The 20,353-nt window shown below is 43.4% G+C and overlaps 1 protein-coding gene across 5 annotated transcripts in view; it reads right to left on the reverse strand.

Annotated features, from left to right (window-relative positions):
* pde10a (phosphodiesterase 10A) overlaps window positions 1-20,069 on the reverse strand; it is a 464,697-nt gene extending 444,628 nt beyond the window's left edge. For 2 of the 5 annotated variants that reach the window (XM_072265304.1, XM_072265305.1), the window contains exon 1: window positions 18,761-20,069. In XM_072265304.1, the coding sequence (XP_072121405.1) occupies window positions 18,761-18,836 (76 nt within the window). In that variant the 5' untranslated portion in view covers window positions 18,837-20,069. The remainder of the gene's footprint in view (window positions 1-18,760) is intronic. The other 3 variants (XM_072265308.1, XM_072265303.1, XM_072265307.1) reach the window with 2 other exon arrangements.
* Window positions 20,070-20,353: the final 284 nt, after the last annotated feature.

The raw sequence follows: 20,353 nt of genomic DNA on the forward strand, positions 1-20,353 counted from the left end.
ACCGTCCCTTCTCTACAGGTCCCACCTTCCCTGGAAGACAGCCCAATGATCCAAAAATACTTTGCCCTCCAAAATTTTTATTGCCTTCCTGTACTGCACTTTCGCTGTAACTGTAATACTTTATTCTGAATTCTGTTATTGTCTTTCTCTTGTCTTGCCTCAGTGCATTGCTGTGATGAAGTCATTGCTGTAGTTGGCATGCTAAACAACTTTTTTTTCACAGTACCTTAGTACAGTGACAATAATAAACCAATTTATTACGTATCTAGAATAGTCATAAGTTTAAATAACACTTCTCATCTTCAAGTAATGACAAAATAACTGAGACATTATGTACACACTGGGGTTAATGGGTAATAATTTAAACCAAACATAATCCAGCCTGCCCTGTGTTTTATGTCTGTTATCAGAAGCTCTCCCAGTTTTCCTCATTAGGCCAAGTTAACTGCTCACAAATGGGTTTTTGATCATCTCCTTTCAGAATCAGAATCAGGTTTATTATCATCGGCATGTGACGTGAAATTTGTTAATTTAGCAGCAGCAGTTCAATGCAATACATAATCTAGCAGAGAGAGAAATAATAATAATAGTAAAATAAAACATAATAATGAACAGGTAAATCAATTAAGTACATTGAATAGATTTTTAAAAATGTGCAAAAACAGAAATACTGTATATTTAAAAAAGTGAGGTAATGTCCAAAGTTTCAATGTCCATTTATGAATCAGATGGCAGAGAGGAAGAAGCTGTTCCTGAATTGCTGAGTGTGTGCCTTCAGGCTTCTGTACCTCCTACCTGATGGTAACAGTGAGAAAAGGGCATGCCTTGGGTACTGGAGGTCCTTAATAATGGACGCTGCCTTTCTGAGACACCGCTCCCCGAAGATGTCCTGGGTACTTTGTAGGCTAGTGCCCACGATAGAGCTGACTAGATTTAAAACCTTCTGCAGCTTCTTTCATCCTGTGCAGTAGCCCCTCCATACCAGACAGTGATGCAGCCTGTCAGAATGCTCTCCACAGTACATTTATAAAAGCTTTTGAGTGTATTTGTTGACATGCCAAATCTCTTCAAACTCCTAATAAGGTATAGCCACTGTCTTGCCTTCTTTATGACTGTGTTGATATGTTGGGACCAGGTTAGATCCTCAGAGATCTTGACACTGAGGAGCTTGAAGCTGCTCACATTCTCCACTTCTCATCCCTCTGAGGATTGGTATGTGCTCCTTCATCTTACCCTTCCTGAGGTCTACAATCAGCTCTTTCATCTTACTGACATTGAGTGCAAGATTGTTGCTGCGACACCACTCCACTAGTCGGCATATCTCACTCCTGTACGCCCTCTCATCACCACCTGACGTTCTATCAAAATGGTTTTATCACCAGCAAATTTATAGATGATATTTGAGCTATGCCTAGCCACATAGTCACGTGTATACAGCGAGTAGAGCAGTGGACTAAGCACATCCCTGAAGTGCGCCAGTGTTGATCATCAGTGAAGAGGAGATGTTATCACCAATCCGCACAGACTGTGGTCTTCCAGTTAGGAAGTCAAGGATCCAATTGCAGAGGGAGGTACAGAGACCCAGGTTCTGCAACTTCTCAATCAGGATTGTGGAAATGATGGTTTTAAATGATGAGCTATAGTCGATGAACAGCATCCTGACGTAGGTGTTTATATTGTCCAGGTGGTCTAAAGCCATGTGGAGAGCCATTGAGATTGCGTCTGCCGTTGACCTATTGTGGCGATAGGCAAATTGCAATGGGTCCAGGTCCTTGCTGAAGCAGGAGTTCAGTCTAGTCATAACCAACCTCTCAAAGCATTTCATCACTGTAGATGTGAGTGCTACCGGGCGATAGTCATTAAGGCAGCTCACATTATTCTTCTGAGGCACTGGTGTAATTGTTGCCTTTTTGAAGCAAGTGGGAGCTTCTGCCTGTAGCAGTGAGAGGTTGAAAATGTCCTTGAATACTCCCGCTAGTTGGTTGGCATAGGTTTTCAGAGCCTTACCAGGTACTCCATCGGGACCTTTTGCCTTGCGAGGGTTCACTCTCTTTAAAGACAGTCTAACGTCGGCCTCTGAGACGGAGATCACAGGGTCATCAGGCGCAGGATGGACCTCCACAGCTATAGTTGTGTTCTCCCTTTCAAAGCGTGCACAGAAGGCGTTAAGTTCATCTGGTCGTGTGTCATCATTGCCATTCATACTATTGGGTTTCCCTTTGTAGGAAGTAACGTCTTGCAAACCCTGCCAGAGTTGTCGTGCCTCTGGTATCACCTCGTTCAAGATTGTCTCTTCATCCTTGAAATAGCCCTCCACAAATCATACCCCGTTTTCTGGTACAGGTCTGGGTTCTACAGTAAGTCTTTGTAGACACACACTCATCCACATAGGTTTTAATGAAGTCGGTAACAATTGCAGCATACTCATCCAGATTCAAAGATGAATCCCTGAATAAAGTCCAGTCCACTGATTCAAAGCAGTCCTGTAGGTGCTCCTGTGCTTCCCTTGTCGAAACCTTCTCAGTCCTCACTGCTGGTGCTGCAGTCTTCAGTCTCTGCCTATACTCGGGGAGTAGACGTACAGCCAGGTAATCAGACTTCCCGAAGTGATGGCGTGGATGCGTGGAATAGCACGGTAGGCATTCTTGATGGTGGTGTAGCAACAGTCCAGTGCGTTGTTTCCTCTAGTATTGCAAGTGATCTGCAGCCCTCCGGTGAAAATGATATTGTATCCGTTAAATAGGGGCCGTGAACAACTCTGATTTGATGGAGACAGACGTGAAAGCACAGAGGAACATCTGGAGAAATTTCTGAAATGCCAGTTCACTGCTGTTGTTACTGCACGATTGAGAAATCTTCCAGAGGGAAGGCCCCAAAATCCCCAGCTTTGCCTGCTGCTGGCGACGGAGATTGAGGTTGAATCGTTAGGATAGAGATGGTGCTCAGTACTCAGTGTCGGAGGGCTGATCGGAGGCTCGAAGTTTTCAGATGACTCAGAGTCGGACTGTGGTCGGGCATGGCAGGGAGAGTTTTCTTCCTTCTCCCACCTGCGTGAGATGTGGGGCGTTTGAGAGATTTTGAACTTTTTTACCGTGCCATGGACTGTTGTGCATCAAGTTATGGTATTGTTGCACTGTTGTAACTATATGTTATAATTATGTGGCTTTGTTAGTTTTTTCAGTCTTGGTCTGTCCTGTGTTTTGTGATATCACACCGGAGGAAATATTGTATCATTTCTTAATGTATGCATTAAATGACAATAAAAGAGGACTACACGTCTTCATAATCTAAAAAATTGCTTAGTGATTTTTTAGACTGGTCTTGTTAAAATCTCCCAAAACGATGGTGAAGGCATTAGGGTGCACTGTTTTGTGCATGTTGATCCCATTGCTCAGGTCATCTAAAACCTGCTTGACATTGGCCTGAGGTGGAATATATACTACTACCAAAATGACCCCAGAGAACTCCCATGGTTGGTAAAAAGGACGACACATTACTGCTAGATATTCCAGGTCTGGTGAACAGAATTGGGACAGCACTGATATACAAACGTATTTGTGCAGCAAGAAGAGTTGATCATGAAGCATACTCCTCCACCTCTGCTTTTGAGAGACTCTACAGATCTATCCTGACGGTGTATAGTAAACCCATCGATCTGAATCACTGCATCTGGTATGGAAGGGGTTAAACAGAATTCCGTGAGACACGCGGTCCTAAAGTCCCTCTGATTCAGCACCCTGGCTCTGAGATCATTGATATTACTCACCAGAGACCGCACATTCACCAGCAAGACAGTTGGTATAGGGAGTTTAAAACCCCATTTCCTTAAACGCACTTGTAACCCTGATCTACGCCCGCGCTTCCTCCGAGGTGTCCTCTGTGGGCACTTCCGACCACAGACCTCCACCCCGTCCAAGAAAGAGCCACAAGTGCTGTTTACCAAATCCACTATACACCAGAGATATGAGAAACTGCACCTGCTGGCGTCCGGGAAAAAATAATCAGTTGCTAGAGGAACTCAGCAGTTGTGCAGGCGAAGGGATAGTGGACAGACTTGGACCGAGCCCCTGCATCAGAAATGACAGCATTGAAGGGAGACGGTCAGTTTAAAGTGGTGAAAAAGAGGAATGAAGCAGGGAATTGGGTGTAATGACCTGTCCCTCAACAATCTGCACCTGGTTCCACATTGCCTGCCAGCAAACCCTCACCTCTTTATGTCGGCTGTCAGCCCTCTACATTCTCAGTCCTGATGCAAAGTCTCAATCCAAAATGTCAACTACAGGTGTCCCCCGTTTTTCGAACGTTCGCTTTACGAAACCTCACTGTTATGAAAGACCTACATTAGTACCCTGTTTTAGCTTTCAGAAGGTGTTTTCACTGTTATGAAGAAAGGCAGCGTGCAATAAAAAATCAGCACGCGAAAAAATCAGTGCACGATAAAAGGCAGTGCGTGCCCCGAGCAGCCGCTCGCCCTCGGATTCGGAATGGCATTCTCGCCGGCATTGCTTAAGCATGTGCCTGTGAGCAGCCGTTAGCAAGATGAGTTCTAAAGTATCGGAAAAGCCTAAAAGAGCTCGTAAGAGTGTTACACTTAGCGTAAAACTAGACATAATTAAGTGTTTTGATCATGGTGAACGAAGCAAGGACAAAGTGAGCTTGGCTTGTGGAAGTTGACGAAGATGATGTTGAAGAGGATTTGGCATCCCATGACCAAGAACTGATAGATGAAGAGGTGATGCAATTGGAAGAGGAAAGGATAACAATCGAAACCGAATGCAGTAGCGAACGGACCGCAAGTGAAGTCGTCCAGGAACTGAACGTGAGGCAACTACGTGAGATTTTCGCTGCAATGATAAAGTACGACTTTAATTTAGAAAGGGTACGTCGGTTTAGGGAACATTTGCAGGATGGTTTGAGTCCTTACAAACAACTGTATGATAGAAAAATGCGCGAGGCTCAGCAGTCAAGCAAGCCTTCCACATCAGCCACAGCAGACGACGAACCTCGATCTTCGACATCGAGGCGGGCAGTCATAGGAGAAGATGAGCTGCCTGCCCTGATCGACGATGAGATGACACCCCCGTGTCCCATCACCCCAACCCCCAGGCACCGGACAGATACTGTACTGATTCGCAGAGAATGCAATGGTAGCCGGGAGGCACACAGCCTGCTGTATGGGCACCAGTTTGCTCTCCATATTGTACTGCCCTGGGTTGTGTATCACAATATCCGTAGATGGTCCCAACCACCATAGGGCCTCACAGGTTGATTGGGTCTTGTGTAGTAAGGCCATCAAAGGTTATGGGGAGAAGGCAAGAGAGTGGGGTTAAAAGGAAAACTAAATCAGCCATGATTGAATGGTGATGGAGACTCAAAGAGCTGAAAAGCACAACTCTGCTCCTACGTCTTATGGCCTTATTCTTCAAGAGGGGATTGGACGTTGACTCTGCTTCTTTCTCCACAGATGCTGCCTGGCCGGCTGAGCATCTTCAGCATTTTCTTTTATTCCCCCCCCCCCCTTCTAAGTATTAACTGTTATTAACTGTTGAATTTGGAGGAAGTGTAGAATGAAACCATCACTTGGAACAAGCAATGATCTTCTACTCTGCACTGAAGGTTTCTGACTGCGCCTACATTTGATCTGAAAGGGCATGGCATAAATGACATTTTAAGAATTCTGCAAATTATATCTGTAACAATTCAAATCGGCTTATAAGCCACATAAGAAGATGTCACTCATCAGTATTAAAGTATTTGGCTAACTTTAATATGGATATATAAATGTTGCTCCAAGTCAGCCATAAGAGTGCAGGAGGATTTCATACATCCAACTTGTGCATAAGTCAAGCTCTTTTGGTTGAATTGACTCTGATTATCAAATTTCCAGGATCTTTGCTAGTTTTAATTACCATTTTTAAAAGTATGTTTTTTGCAGAAGGAAACAATCCAACAAATTTAAAATATTGATCAAATTACTTTTGCAGAGCCAAAGCTCCTTCTATGCTTCAACTTTCCAAAACACACTTAACAGCAGGGCCCTGCAGAGTGCTGTAGAACAGAGGGACTTCAAAGTACAAGTACAGTGGATTCCGGTTAATTGGGACACATTGGGACCAGTATATTTTGACCCAATTAAATGGCTACACCAATTAGCAGAAGTTTCATGGAAATAAAGAGTTATAAAAAGGCAAAATGAGTAATAAATTATGTATTTAAATTTAATACAGAACCAACTTTACTACAGTACTATAAAACTGTACATTACTTCCCAAAAGTTATTAATAAAGGAATTCATCCCGTATATACTGCCATGTTCTTTTGATTGATTGTAAATGAACACAATCAGCACAGACACCTAGTGCAGATAACAGACTGCCTTGATACAATGCTTTTGATGATTGCATCCTCCAGATGTTAATTTTCATTGTAACATACAAGATAATTCATATCTTCAATTTATTTGTAGTTCCTAACTTGTTGAAGTAGTGAAATAGTTTCCTTTCCACTCCTAGCCATTTCTGGCAACTCCAAGCCTGAATGCTTGAAACCGCAGTGAGCAAAACAGCCGAGATAATGCATTCTAGATTTGTTGTTCATCTCAATAACTCCCATGTTATAGCAAATTTCACATTCTCATCAGTCCGAGGACAATTTCTTAACAAACATGAGAAAATCTGCAGATATTGGAAATTCAAAGCAACACACAAAAAAATGCTGGAGGAATTCAGCAGTCCAGACAGCATCCATGGAAAAGAGTGAACAGTCGATGTTTTGAGCTGAGATCCTTCATCAGGACTGATTATTAACCCTGGTTTCAAATTCTCCCACAAGTGAAAGCATCTTCTTTGCATCTGTGACAAGAGTATTTGAATCACCTCTTTTCTAAATTAAGACCCCAATATCTATTGATAGCGATGCTTTCGTAACTCTGATATATCCTGTATATCTTTAAAACACCTTATTTAGTACTTTCACTGTCAAAACATACTGAATTCAATGCTACAAGTTCCTGTTGCAGCACGAGAATTCACACTTCCTAGTTGACAATCCACCACTATGACCAGGACAGGACAAGATGACATATATAGCGAACATTTTTGGGTATTCAAGGCATTCTGGCATTAAGGTTTTTATTTAGTGACAGCAAAAAAAAAATGGACATCAGGAAAATTCACATTATTACTGTGTTGATTTACTGATGGAAAACACCTGTTACTGATGCAGAGGTAATAACAAGGCCTCAATCTAATAGACTGGCTTTGAATGTTGTTTAATTTGTAAAATACCAGCATGATTCCATGTTCTCATGTGCACATTGCGTGCAACAATTTTCACTGCACCACCAACTATTACAGCTTTCACGCTTACAGGTGATCGGTGGTTTCTGGAATTATTCATTTTGTTTTAATATTTTTATCCATAAAAGGTGATGGTAGATGCGACTGTGGACAGTATACATATCTTTCCATCACACTTAATCTTTCACCACCTCATTTTAATGGGTTTCCTAGGCTAAAAAATCATTCTTATATTCATTCACAAGTTCCTTTAATTCTTCTGTCTGAAAATATCGTTGTATTCTCCATGTTCTATTATCATAATACGAAAGCTATTTCCCACTTAACATCTTGCAGCATTCACTATGATGCACCCCATTATGCTGGTTGTGTACTGAAAGCAAAGCAAGATATGAATTATGAACAATATAAATCATAACAATAGAAAGAAATGCTGATAATAAAATCTTTATCAACTTCTGTAGAAATAAAATTGTAGTATGAATGGTCCTGACTGCAACTAGGCTGCTATAGTTTCCATGCAAATATCCTGTGAACTGTGCAGAAGTTTGGAAGATCACCTTTCATCCCCACTAACGCAAGGCAAACAAAATGACGTGAAATTCCCAGCAGCTGGAATGACTCTCACATTTTAGAGAGAATCCAGAGAAGATGTTGCTAGCAATATCATCTAACAGCACCAAAAACAGGAAGGCTTATTGGATTGAGGGATAAGGTATCTCAAAGTAGGATATGGAGGCAGTCAATGCATTTTTGACCACAGAAGAGGTTCAGCAACCTCACGAAGTTAGTCAAGATAAACGAAGGCTCTAACAGCAATGCATATCCTTCAGTCATACAACTGAACATTTTTTACCTTTCATATATATTTTTCCTTAGGTAACAAATTCTGCTAAAATAAATCAAAATTTAAAAGTAATGAAATGTATTTTTAAACAAAACATTATCAATTCATTTTACCCACCACAAAGATAAGTCTTTAAGAAAACTTCTGCTAAAGGAAATATGGCATCATTATGACATGCATGATGTTGCACAGGACAATGGCTTCTTCCCCTTCAAAATGAAACATGGCATGCAAACAATTTCTTACTATCTCCATCCCTCCAGTTCTCTGTGCATGTCCTGACACATGGTACTTAGAAGGAATTAAACCCTTCAACCAATGATGCTCCACGAACATCCCACCATTTCACTATCTCAGCCAAATATTCCTTTCTTCAACATATTGTAATTTAGCTTCTCCTTCAATTTCAGCAGCTCCCCTTCATCAGTTCATTTCCATAACTTCCTCTACTAACAGGGAATTCTTAAGCCTATGATTTTCCTGATGGCAATAACATTAATTTCTGTTATCATTTTTGTAGAGTTTGAAAGGGCTTTTCCCCCAGTGCTGGTGCAGCACTTTTTGCAACTTTCAAACCAGAATGATTTGAGTTTGATGGAAGAACACAAAAACAAAATGTAGTTCGGACAGAGTAGGCCATAAGCCTCCTGAGGCCACACTGTTATTCAATGAGAACATGGCTGATGTTTTACCATTTCCCTTTCCTGTTTTATCCCCATGTTGCTTATTACCTTAGTTCTAATATATTCTATCAGACTCGGTCTTGAACATAGTCAACCGCTGAGCACCCATCACTCTCCTGGGATAGTGAATTCCAGAAACTCACAACTTACTAGAATGAAACTTCTCTCAGTCTTGAAAAGCTGATTTCTTACCCTCAGACTGGGGCTTTGCCCAATCTTTCAGCATCAAATCATTTTAATATTTTACAGATTTAAAGAGTTAGCCTTATTCTTCCCTACTCAAGAGAATGGAGGCCTATTCTGCCAAACCTCTTCATCACAGTTCATTTTCTACTTGATGCTTCCTTAATGTCCAAGGCCATTCAAATAAAAACATATTATGCACATTCCTAACTGCTGGTGTATGTATACCTAACTTTTTCACCTTTGCATTCTGCTCTGGGCTAAGTGAGTGCCAGATCTTTGACTGAATGTTTAAAACCTTATCAGGCAGCATTCCTCATGTTCAAAGTATTTGGAAATCTGCACCCATACATTTTGTCCTATTTAGATCCTTGTTTTCTGAGCAGTCTTTGACAAATAGATAAGGGAGTTGCGTAGGGAGCAATCTCTGCGGAAAGCAGAAAGTGGGGGGGAGAGAAAGACGTGGTTGTGGGATCCTGCTGGAGATGGCGGAATTATGTGCTGGATGCGGAGGCTGGTGGGGTGGTAGGTGAGGATGAGAGGAACCCTATCCCTGATAGGGTGGCGGGAAGCTGGGAGGATCACCCATTTTAATTCCACTTCCTATTCCCATTCCACTATGTCCATTCATGGCCTCCTCCACTGTCGTGATGAGGCCACACTTAAGTTGGAGGAAAAACACCTTATATTCCGTCTGGGCAGCCTCCAACCCGATGGCATGAACATCGATTTTTCCTTCTAATGCCCCCACCCCTTCATCATTCCCCATCTTCTTTTCCTTCTCTTACTTTATCTCCTTGCCTGCCCATCGCCTCCCTCTGGTGCTCCTCCCCCCCTTTCTTTCTTCCATGACCTTCTATCCTCTCCTATCAGATTCCCCCTTCTCCAGACCTGTATCTCTTTCACCTATCTACTTCCCAGATCTTGACTTCATCCCTCCCTCTCCTGGTTTCACCTATTATCTTGTGTTTCTCTCTCCCCTCCCCCATCTTTTAAATCTATTCCTTTTTTTTTGCTCCAGTCCTGCTAAAGGGTCTTGGCCTGAAACGTCGACTGTACTCCTTTCCATACATGCTGCCTGGCCTGCTGAGTTCTTCCAGCATTGTGTGTGTGTTGCTCGGATTTCCAGCATCAGCAGGTTTTCTCTTCTTCGTGAATGAATTGGAGTTACATGTTATTGATGAAATCCTCTTAGAGTGGGCGAAATGTTTCATTACGTAGTATTACATTTATTACAAATGGAAATTTGAATTAGTGTTGATGTAGTTCCTACTGCCACTTACACAATGATGGGAATTTTAACACTTTTCTAGTTCTTATGAAGGGTCTTTGACTTGAAACAAATCTGCTTCACTTTTCCTAGATGCTTCCTGACCTGGTGAGTGTTTTCAGCATTTCTTGTTTTTTTTATTTCAGATTTCCAGCATCTGCAGTTATTTTGATATTGAATTAATGGGAATTATATCGGCATATTTAGAATCAGAATAGGGGTGAGAGTATGAAACAATTAGGATTGTTAATAAAAATATGCCCGTACAGATTTTTAGGTGGCGGGGTGGAGACAGGTAGAGACATAAAGAGGTGTAAGGCGCTCCTCCCTCCGTTACCCTGGAAGTCACCCTTGGGCAAGGTGTAGCATCTGCTTAGCCCCATACTCCCTGATCAGGCATGTGAAGCCATGGGGTGGGGGCAGGTAATGGAAGGTTGTATGGGGGCAGCTGGTGCATTTTACAAGTCCTGGTTATGCAATCCACAGATGGTAGACTGACTCTAAAGAGTATTGATAATGGCTGGGGGCCACACGTCTTCTAAAAACACTGCCCAGAAGGCAGCAATAGCAAACCACTTGTGTCGAAAAATTGGACAAGAACAATCATGGTCATAAACTAGGATCGCACACATCATACGACATGGCACATAATGATGATGAGCTCAGCCTTCTAATAGGCCTTCAAGAGAACAGGTACTTTTTAGATGACTGAACTGCAGTTTTTCTTGTGGTAGGTTTGATGCATTAGCCTTTGAAAAATCCATTTTTTGCCACCTCAAAGAATACACAGCAATTCATGCAAAATCAAAGTAAATATTTATATCTTGGTCACTAACGATCAGATTCACAATCTGAAGCCAAAATAAAGTGTTTTACTTTTGTCTTGAAATTTACACTTCTGCCTTCTTGGGCCAGGGGCGGCAACTGCCAAACCAGCAGGTCCACTGCATAGACGTTGCTGAGACAAAGAAAGGCCAAACTCAACTTCATGCAGTATCAATAACACCAAGACACAAACACAATTCTTTGAAGTGACTATTTCCACCAGAATTACTAAAACTTAGAAGATTCATAAAGTTTGGCAAGCAAAATTACAAGTAATTTGTTTCACATTGTCATGAGCAAGATGGAACAGACAAGGAACTATCGTTGACAGAACATGGATGCTTAATGTTATTTTTGTATGACATTTATAAATAGATGTCAAAAATGCAGGTGCAGGAAAGCCATATTAATGTGTTAATGTGTTAATTACCTATTTGATAATACTATCAACAGTATATCTCCACTCAAATTTGCAATATGAGGACTGGAACAGCCAAGGTAGCAGAACAAGGTAGGGAGAACTTTATACAATGACCGTTAGGCAATATATTCAAAGCCCATATGTTTCAATATGTTAGCTACTAACCACGTATGACTACGTCCATGCATAGCATAACTATACTTCTAGTCAAAGAAAGATCAGTAATTATCATTAACAATGTTCAAGCAACACACGCAAAATACTGAAGGCATTCAGCAGGCCAGGCAGCATCTATGAAAAAGAGTAAACAGTTGACATTTCAGGCCGAGACCGTAAGACCATAAGACAGAGGAGCAGAATTAAGCCATTCAGCCCATTAAGCCTGCTCCGCTATTCCATCATGGCTGATCCTGGATCCCACTTAACTCTATACACTTGCTTTCTCGCCACATCCTTTGGTGCCCTGACCGATCTGGAAATGATCAACTTCCACCTTACATATGCACACGGACTTAACCTCCACTGCAGTCTGTGGCACAGCCTTCCACAGATTTACTACTCCCTGGCTAAAAAAAATTCCTCCTTCCCTCTGTTCTAAAGGGTTGCCCCTCAATTTTGAGGCTGTGCCCTCGAGTTCTGATTACCCCCTCCATAGAAAACATCCTCTCCATATCCACCCTATATAGACCTTTCAACATTCAGTATGTTTCAATGGGATCCCCCTGCATTCTTCTAAATTCCTGTGAGTACAGTCCCAAAGCTGCCAAGGCCCCTCATATGTTAACCCCTTCATTCCTGGAATCATTCTTATGAACCTCCTCTGGACTCTCTCTAATGACAATACATTCCTTTTGAGATATGGAGCCCAAAACTATTGACAATACTCCAAGTGAAACCTGACTAGCATCCTATAAATCTGCAACATTATCTCCTTGCTTTTATATTCTATTCCCCTTGAAATATATGCCAACATTGCATTTGCCTTCTTTACCACGGACTCAACCTGTAAATTAACCTTCTGGGAGTCTTGCACGAGGATTCCTAAATCCCTCTGCACCTCTAATAGAGCACAGAACATAGAATAGTACAGCACATTGCAGGCCCTTCGGCCCACAATGTTGTACCGATCCTCAAACCCTGCCTCCCATATAACCCCCCACCTTAAATTCCTCCATATACCTGTCTAGTTGTCTCTTAAACTTCACGAGTGTATCTGCCTCCACTACTGACTCAGGCAGTGCATTCCACACACCAACCACTCTCTGAGTAAAAAACCTTCCTCTAATATCCCCCTTGAACTTCCCACCCCTTACCTTAAAGCCATGTCCTCTTGTATTGAGCAGTGTGCCCTGGGGAAGAGGCACTGGCTATCCACTCTATCTATTCCTCTTATTATCTTGTACACCTCCATCATGTCTCCTCTCATCCTCCTTCTCTCCAAAGAGTAAAGACCTAGCTCCCTTAATCTCTGATCATAATCCATACTCTCTAAACCAGGCAGCATCCTGGTAAATCTCCTCTGTACCCTTTCCAATGCTTTCACATCCTTCCTATAGTGAGGCGACCAGAACTGGACACAGTACTCCAAGTGTGGCCTAACCAGAGTTTCATACAGCTGCATCATTACATCGCGACTCTTAAACTCTATCCCTCGACTTATGAAAACTAACACCCCATAAGCTTTCTTAATTACCCTATCTACCTGTGAGGCAACTTCCAGGGATCTGTGGACATGTACCCCGAGATCCCTCTGCTCCTCCACACTACCAAGTATTCTGCCATTTACTTTGTACTCTGCCTTGGAGTTTGTCCTTCCAAAGTGTACCACCTTACACTTCTCTGGGTTGAACTCCATCTGCCACTTCTCAGCCCACTTCTGCATCCTATCAATGTCTCTCTGCAATCTTAGACAATCCTCTACACTATCTACAACACCACCAACCTTTGTGTTGTCTGCAAACTTGCCAACCCACCCTTCTACCCCAACATCCAGGTCATTAATAAAAATCACGAAAAGTAGAAGTCCCGGAACAAATCCTTGTGGGACACCACAAGTCAAAATCCTCCAGTCTGAATGTACCCCCTCCACCATGACCCTCTGCCTTCTGCAGGCAAGCCAATTCTGAATCCACCTGGCCAAACTTCCCTGGATCCCATGCCTTCTGACTTTCTGAATAAGCCTACCATGTGGAACCTTGTCAAATGCCTTACTAAAATCCATATAGATTACATCCACTGCACTACCCTCATCTATATGCCTGGTCACCTCCTCAAAGAACTCTATCAGGCTTATTAGACATGGTCTGCCCTTCACAAAGCCATGCTGACTGTCCCTGATCAGACCATGATTCTCTAAATGCCCATAGATCCTATCTCTAAGAATCTTTTCCAACAGCTTTCCCACCACAGATGTAAGGCTCACTGGTCTATAATTACCTGGACTATCCCTACTACCTTTTTTGAACAAGGGGCCAACATTCGCCTCCCTCCAGTCCTCTGGTACCATTCCCGTGGACAACGAGGACATAAAGATCGTAGCCCGATGGAGCAGCCTGGGGAATATTCCGTCAGGCCCCGGGGATTTATCCATCCTAATGTATTTTAACAACTCCAACACCTCCTCTCCCTTAATATCAACATGCTCCAGAACATCAACCTCACTCATATTGTCCTCAACATCATCAAGTTCCCTCTCATTGGTGAATACCGAAGAGAAGTATTCATTGAGGACCTCACTCACTTCCACAGCCTCCAAGCACATCTTCCCACCTTTATTTCTAATCAGTCCTACCTTCACTCCTGTCATTCTTTTGTTCTTCACATAATTGAAAAATGCCTTGGGGTTGTCCTTTACCCTACTCGCCAAGGCCTTCTCATGCCCCCTTCTTGCTCTTCTCAGCCCCTTCTTAAGCTCCTTCCTTGCTTTCCTATATTCCTCAATAGACCCATTTGATCCTTGCTTCCTAAACCTCATGTATGCTGCCTTCTTCCATCTGACTAGATTTTCCACCTCACTTGTCACCCATGCTTCCCTCACCCTACCATTCTTTATCTTCCTCACCGGGACAAATTTATCCCTGCAAGAGATCTCTAAACATCGACCACATGTCCATAGTACATTTCCCTGCAAAAATATCATCCCATTTCACACCCGCAAGTTCCAGCCTTATAGCCTCATAATTTGCCCTTCCCCAATTAAAAATTTTCCTGTCCTCTCTGATTCTATCCTTTTCCATGATAATGCTAAAGGCCAGGGAGCAGTGGTCACTGTCTCCCAGATGCTCACCCACTGAGAGATCTGTGACCTGACCTGGTTCATTACCTAATACTAGATCTAGTATGGCATTCTCCCTAGTCAGCCTGTCCACGTACTGTGACAGGAATCCGTCCTGTACACACTTAACAAACTCTGACCCATCTGAACCCTTGGAACTAATCAGGTGCCAATCAATATTAGGGAAATTAAAGTCACCCATGATAACAACCCTGTTATTTTTGCACCTTTCCAAAATCTGCCACCCAATCTGCTCCTCTGTATCTCTGCTGTTACTAGGGGGCCTATAGAATACTCCCAATAGAGTAACTGCTCCCTTCCTGTTCCTGACTTCCACCCATACTGACTCAAAAGAGGATCCTGCTACATTACCCACCCTTTCTGTAGCTGTAATAGTATCCTTGACCAGTAATGCCCTCCTCCCTTTTTCCCCCCTCTCTATCCCTTTTAGAGCACCGAAATCCAGGAATATTGAGAATCCATTCCTGCCCTGGTGCCAGCCAGGTCTCTGTAATGGCCACTACATCATAATTCCATGTATGTATCCAAGCTCTCAGTTCAACACCTTTGTTCCTGATGCTTCTTGCATTGAGGTACACACACTTCAGCCCTTCTGTCTTACTACCTTTACACCATTTATTCTGCTTCTCTTTCCTCAAAGCTGCTCTATATGTTAGATCGGGCTTTACTCCATGCACTTCTTTCACTGCTCTATTGCTCCGGGTCCCATCCCCCTTGCAAATTAGTTTAAACCCTCCCGAACCATGCTACCAAACCTACCTGCAAGGATATTGCTCCCCCTCGGGTTCAGGTGCAACCCATCCAATCTGTACAGGTCCCACCTTCCCCAGAAGAGATCCCAATGATCCAAAAATCTAAAACCCTGCCCCCTGCACCAACTCCTCAGCCACGCATTCAATTGCCATCTCCTCCAAGTCTTACCATCCTTGAGCTCTCATCTATGACTGCCTCAGTCTCCCTTATGAGTCGAATGTCATCCAGCTGCTGCTCCAGATTCCTTACATGGTCTTCCAGATCGCCAAGCCGTATGCACTCCTGGCAGATGTGACTCTGCGGGAGAGGGGCGTTCCTCCAAGACTGCCACATCTCACATGAGAGGCACATCACCGTCTCAGGAGGCATTGTAAAAACTAACTGCAAGCAAGCTTGTCTTCCGCCTCTTCTCGTCGAAGCCTCTCAAGTCAAAGCCTCAAAGCTCCACTCCTTCACTGGCCCACTCACTCACTGACCGCTTTCCACAGGCCACTCCGCTTGAGCTACCCCTCTATTTATCTGTTTGAGCTTTTCAAAATGTTTGAATCTTCTCTCCATTTAGATAATAGTCTGCACAATTGTTCCTTTTACCAAAATGCATTATCGTACATTTCCCAACACTGTATTCCACCTGCCACTTTTTTGCCCATTTGTCTAAGTCCTGCTGCAATCGCATTGCTTTCTCAGTGCTACCTGCCCCTGCACCTATCTTTGTATCATTTGCAAACTTTGCCACAAAGCCATCAGTTCCATTATCTAAATCTCTGACAAACAACGTGAAAAGTAGATGTCCCAATACTGACCCCAAGGAGACACTTCATCAGAATTGGAAAAAAAGATGAGAAGTCAGAGTAAGAAGCTGGGGAGAGGAGGGGAGGAAGTACACTGTGGTAGGTGATAGGTGAAACTGGGAGAGAGGAGGGTGAAGCAAACAACTGGGAAATTGATTGGTGGAAGATACAAGGGGCAGGAGAAGGGGGTATCTGATAAGAGAGGGTAGAAGACCAAGAAAGAAAGGGGAGGGGAAGGAGAACCAGAGGGAAGTGATGGGAAGGTAGGAAGATGAGGTGAGAGAGGGAAACAGGAATGGGGAATGGTGAAGGAGAGGAGGGGCAGTTATCAATATGCATGTCATTTCAGTACTCACTTGCAGTGCATGTATGTGTAAATTGGTTAGATAAAAAAAGCAAAATGTACGCACATTTGATCAATGAGCAGTCTTCTTAAATTAGTGATGATAGTTAAATAAATATACATGTGTAGTAAGTAAATAAGATGTGTAATGGGTTTTAGCTACTTAGATCAGTTCACGTGTTTAAAATGGTTTCAACATAAATTCATCCACGGCTGGTCAATAATTGCCATTGCTCAAGCCCACTTAATTACAAAGCCTGTAAACCACTTCTCAACCATAGTTTATACTTCAATGCCAGTGAGGGATATGTGACAATGGTACGTGTGAAACACTAGCACACTGGTTTGTGATAGGAAATTGAGCGTAGTATTTTGTATAATCACTTTAGAAGCTGTTGATGTTTGCTTCTACTTTGCTGTCATTCATCCACTGTTCATCAATGTGTTTGTTATTAAATCTGGACAGCCCACAGGCAGCCCAATTCATTCTCAAATTGATATATTCTGTCTAAAATATGCTGTATTCTCTATTAAATATCTGAGTTTTGGGAAAGAATTACAAAATCTACACATTAATCAATGGCTTGCAAAAGTAAATATGCTTGCAACTTTTCCCAAAATGAATTTGGGATTGTCCAGACACTGCAAAAGCTTGAAAGCTATTTGGAATATTTCTTTTACAATAATCAGAATGAGGCAGATACCAGAGAAAGTGGTTATCCTGGGCTAATGTTGCACTGCAGTGCAAGCTATCCAGTCTCAGTCTTTCTTAAATGTCAGAAAAAGTTGAACTTATATGCAGGGACAAACATTTCACCAAGAAAATTGTTCTTAAATGGAGAAAGGAAATACAGAGTCACTGCACTAGGGTCTGAAGCTCCTGCTATGTTTTGCTCTAACCTGATCTAGCAGCAGATGTTTTCAGAATATAAAACAGCACCATGAGTTTAGTGCACCACTCAAATGATTGTCACATCCCATACTGTGTAACCTACTAAATGACACCCTTATGTATTTTACGTGTATACTGAGTATAAAATAATCCCAATCTGAAGAAGTAAAATACAGTCAGAGCAGAAATAGCCAGAAAGGCCCTATAGTGCCGCACTATTAAAACACTAATATGTTCCTAAAGACAAAACTACCCGGAAATTCTGTATTTGCACCAAAGTATAAGGTAGGCCCTGATTAATTCAGTAGAAATGAGGAAAAATGTATCAAAAAACAATTTTCTAATGAGCTGTTTACTAGTCCCAAGAATGGAGTCTATTTTTCTAGCATTGAAAAGGATTTTTTGCTGTTCATGTTGGCTCCGCTGATACGTAATTCAGTTTATAATCTCTGGCTGTGTACTTCAAGGGGCTAAGCCCCTTTTTGATTGAGGAAGGCAATTAGCTGGGGGGGGGGATCTGCAGACTACACCACAAGACCCTCATTGGGTTTTGCGTGGGCAGGACTCGTTCAGCTTCAAACGGTCAGCTTCCAATTAACGTTAAGATAAACATAAATCTATTTTAAAGGCACGTTGATGCAACGTTATGTGAAGAATGCAGCTAGTGGGCGATGGAGACTGGACCCTTTGGGAAAACCAGCCTTTGTTCCAAACCCTGTGGTTTAGCCCTACTTTCCCCACTCAGTGACGCACACTGGACAGTTGACGTCAGCTGCCATAAAGCCCACAAGAAATGGCCAGAAAATGAACTAAAATGAGATTTTTATTAAGTGCCTACCCTCTTCAAGGCCACTGGCTGCATTGTGATTGACTCCAGCTTTATACCAAACTGTTCCACTACTATTCCTGTATTTTGTCTCTCAAAAAAATAATCGGTGAGGACGATTCCTGACAAGCTGTGATCACTCGCCATCGACAAGCCGGTGATAAGCGCGAAGTTGCACAAACCTTGCAGCATTTCCAAGCCATGGTCAAATCACCATTGGCATTAGAGCGCTGGTTCACTGCTTAAGAGAACAATTCCATAGGCTGTGCATTGCTGGGCAGAGACTACCCTCACTGAATGACCAGAAATTCACCTTGTGCTTTCCACTCTTACCTTGATCTTTCGCCCCTGAAGCTGGCGACGTCTCCGGGACCAGGGATCCTTCAAGGGCTTTTCGTTTCTTCGACATCGAAGATTTTTTTTGTTTGAGTTGCCTTGTTTTACTTCGCCTTCTTTTTTGGGGAGGGACTGGTCGGCGTGCAGCTCAAAGGATGGTCAGGAGTGAGCGGTCAGAGAAGGAAGGGACTTTCTCCTGAAAGGGGAGGAGGCGGCGGGACCGGCAGAAATGGCTGTGCGTTGACGGGTCGTGGCAGGGCGACCCCCTCCTCTCCTCGCCTTCCAGCGATGGGCACAGTTTACCAGCTGATGCCTACGATCACTCCCAGCGGCGCTCTCTTTGCGCCTCTGGCAAGAAACTTGATGGTACAGTCAGCCACCGGGATAAAAAAGACAACCGCGTCTTTCCCGCGGACGGAGGGGAGGGGAGGGGAGGGGAGGACCGTGTGTTGCGGATCGCAGCTAACGGATCACGTGTGCCCGAGCTGACTTGGAGTGCAAACGTGCGTAAAAACTCTGTTCTCATTTTCTCCCATCGGGTGGGTGAGGAGCCGCCCCCGAGTCGCCTAAACTTGTCAGGCATCCGGAGACCGAGTTCCAAGGGTGGGCTCTCATCCTGCCTGTGCCAGGTGGGACGACCAAGGATTCTTTGCAGCTGTAAAGCTGGTCCAGCTCCTGGCTGCCGCACGGAGCGCCGGTGCAGAGCGAGCGAGCAGAGTACACTGTGCACTGGAGTATCTGCCAAGCGCCTCGAGAAGGTAGCGCAGAGCCACTGTCAGTAGACGGGAGGTGCAAAAGCTACTCGCTATCAACAGTTGGCACAGGGATTGTGAGAAATTGGGTCTCTCTTGTCGGGAGTCACTTATTCCACAGACTTCGAGAATCTCCTCCAAACTGGCTTACCCCTCTTTGCAAAGGCTTCTGCAGGATTTTGCGGCGTCGGACAATATTCGCGCCTCGGAGTCCTTTTCTTTTAGCGACCGCCTGTACCACTGAAGGTGTTCCAAGTCCTTGGCACAAAGTCCGTCTGCTTCCTTGCGGAGCCGAAGTCCCACGCAGAACATTTTCTTAACGTTAAAAAAAATAGCGTTACGCTCGGACGGTGAATGGTCAAAGAAGCGATGTGACTTGAAGGATGCTCGGTTCAGTTATCAGCCCTCTCCTTCGGTCACACGGATCTTGAATTGTGAACCGGTTATTCTGTATAGTTGGGTGGCCAGTAGTTTGTACTGTGGGTGTCAGCGGCATGGTAGAGATGTTGACTGGCAGAGCCGGGAAGTTGGCTAAGCTCTGCATGGAGACTGACAGCAGTTGTTTACCGCGCTCACGTCCACCGCCAGGCATTGACGTCTACACCCGACTCCTAATGGTATTGAGATTACTGCTGAATTGATAACACACATACTGCGCGATTGCTATCGTCGGAATGGACCTCCGCCAATAGACCAAGAACTTTGCTTAAACCATTGTCTTGATTGGAGTTGATTAAAAATATCAAAATACCAACAAGAATCGCAGCGGTAGCTGTGTTTAAACCGCAGTTTGCACAGAGCAACTATGCTGTGACCAAAACAGGCACATTTGTCTTAT

The sequence above is a fragment of the Mobula birostris genome, chromosome 8 (genome assembly GCF_030028105.1).
Source record: "Mobula birostris isolate sMobBir1 chromosome 8, sMobBir1.hap1, whole genome shotgun sequence".
Classification (NCBI taxonomy): Eukaryota; Metazoa; Chordata; class Chondrichthyes; order Myliobatiformes; family Myliobatidae; genus Mobula; species Mobula birostris.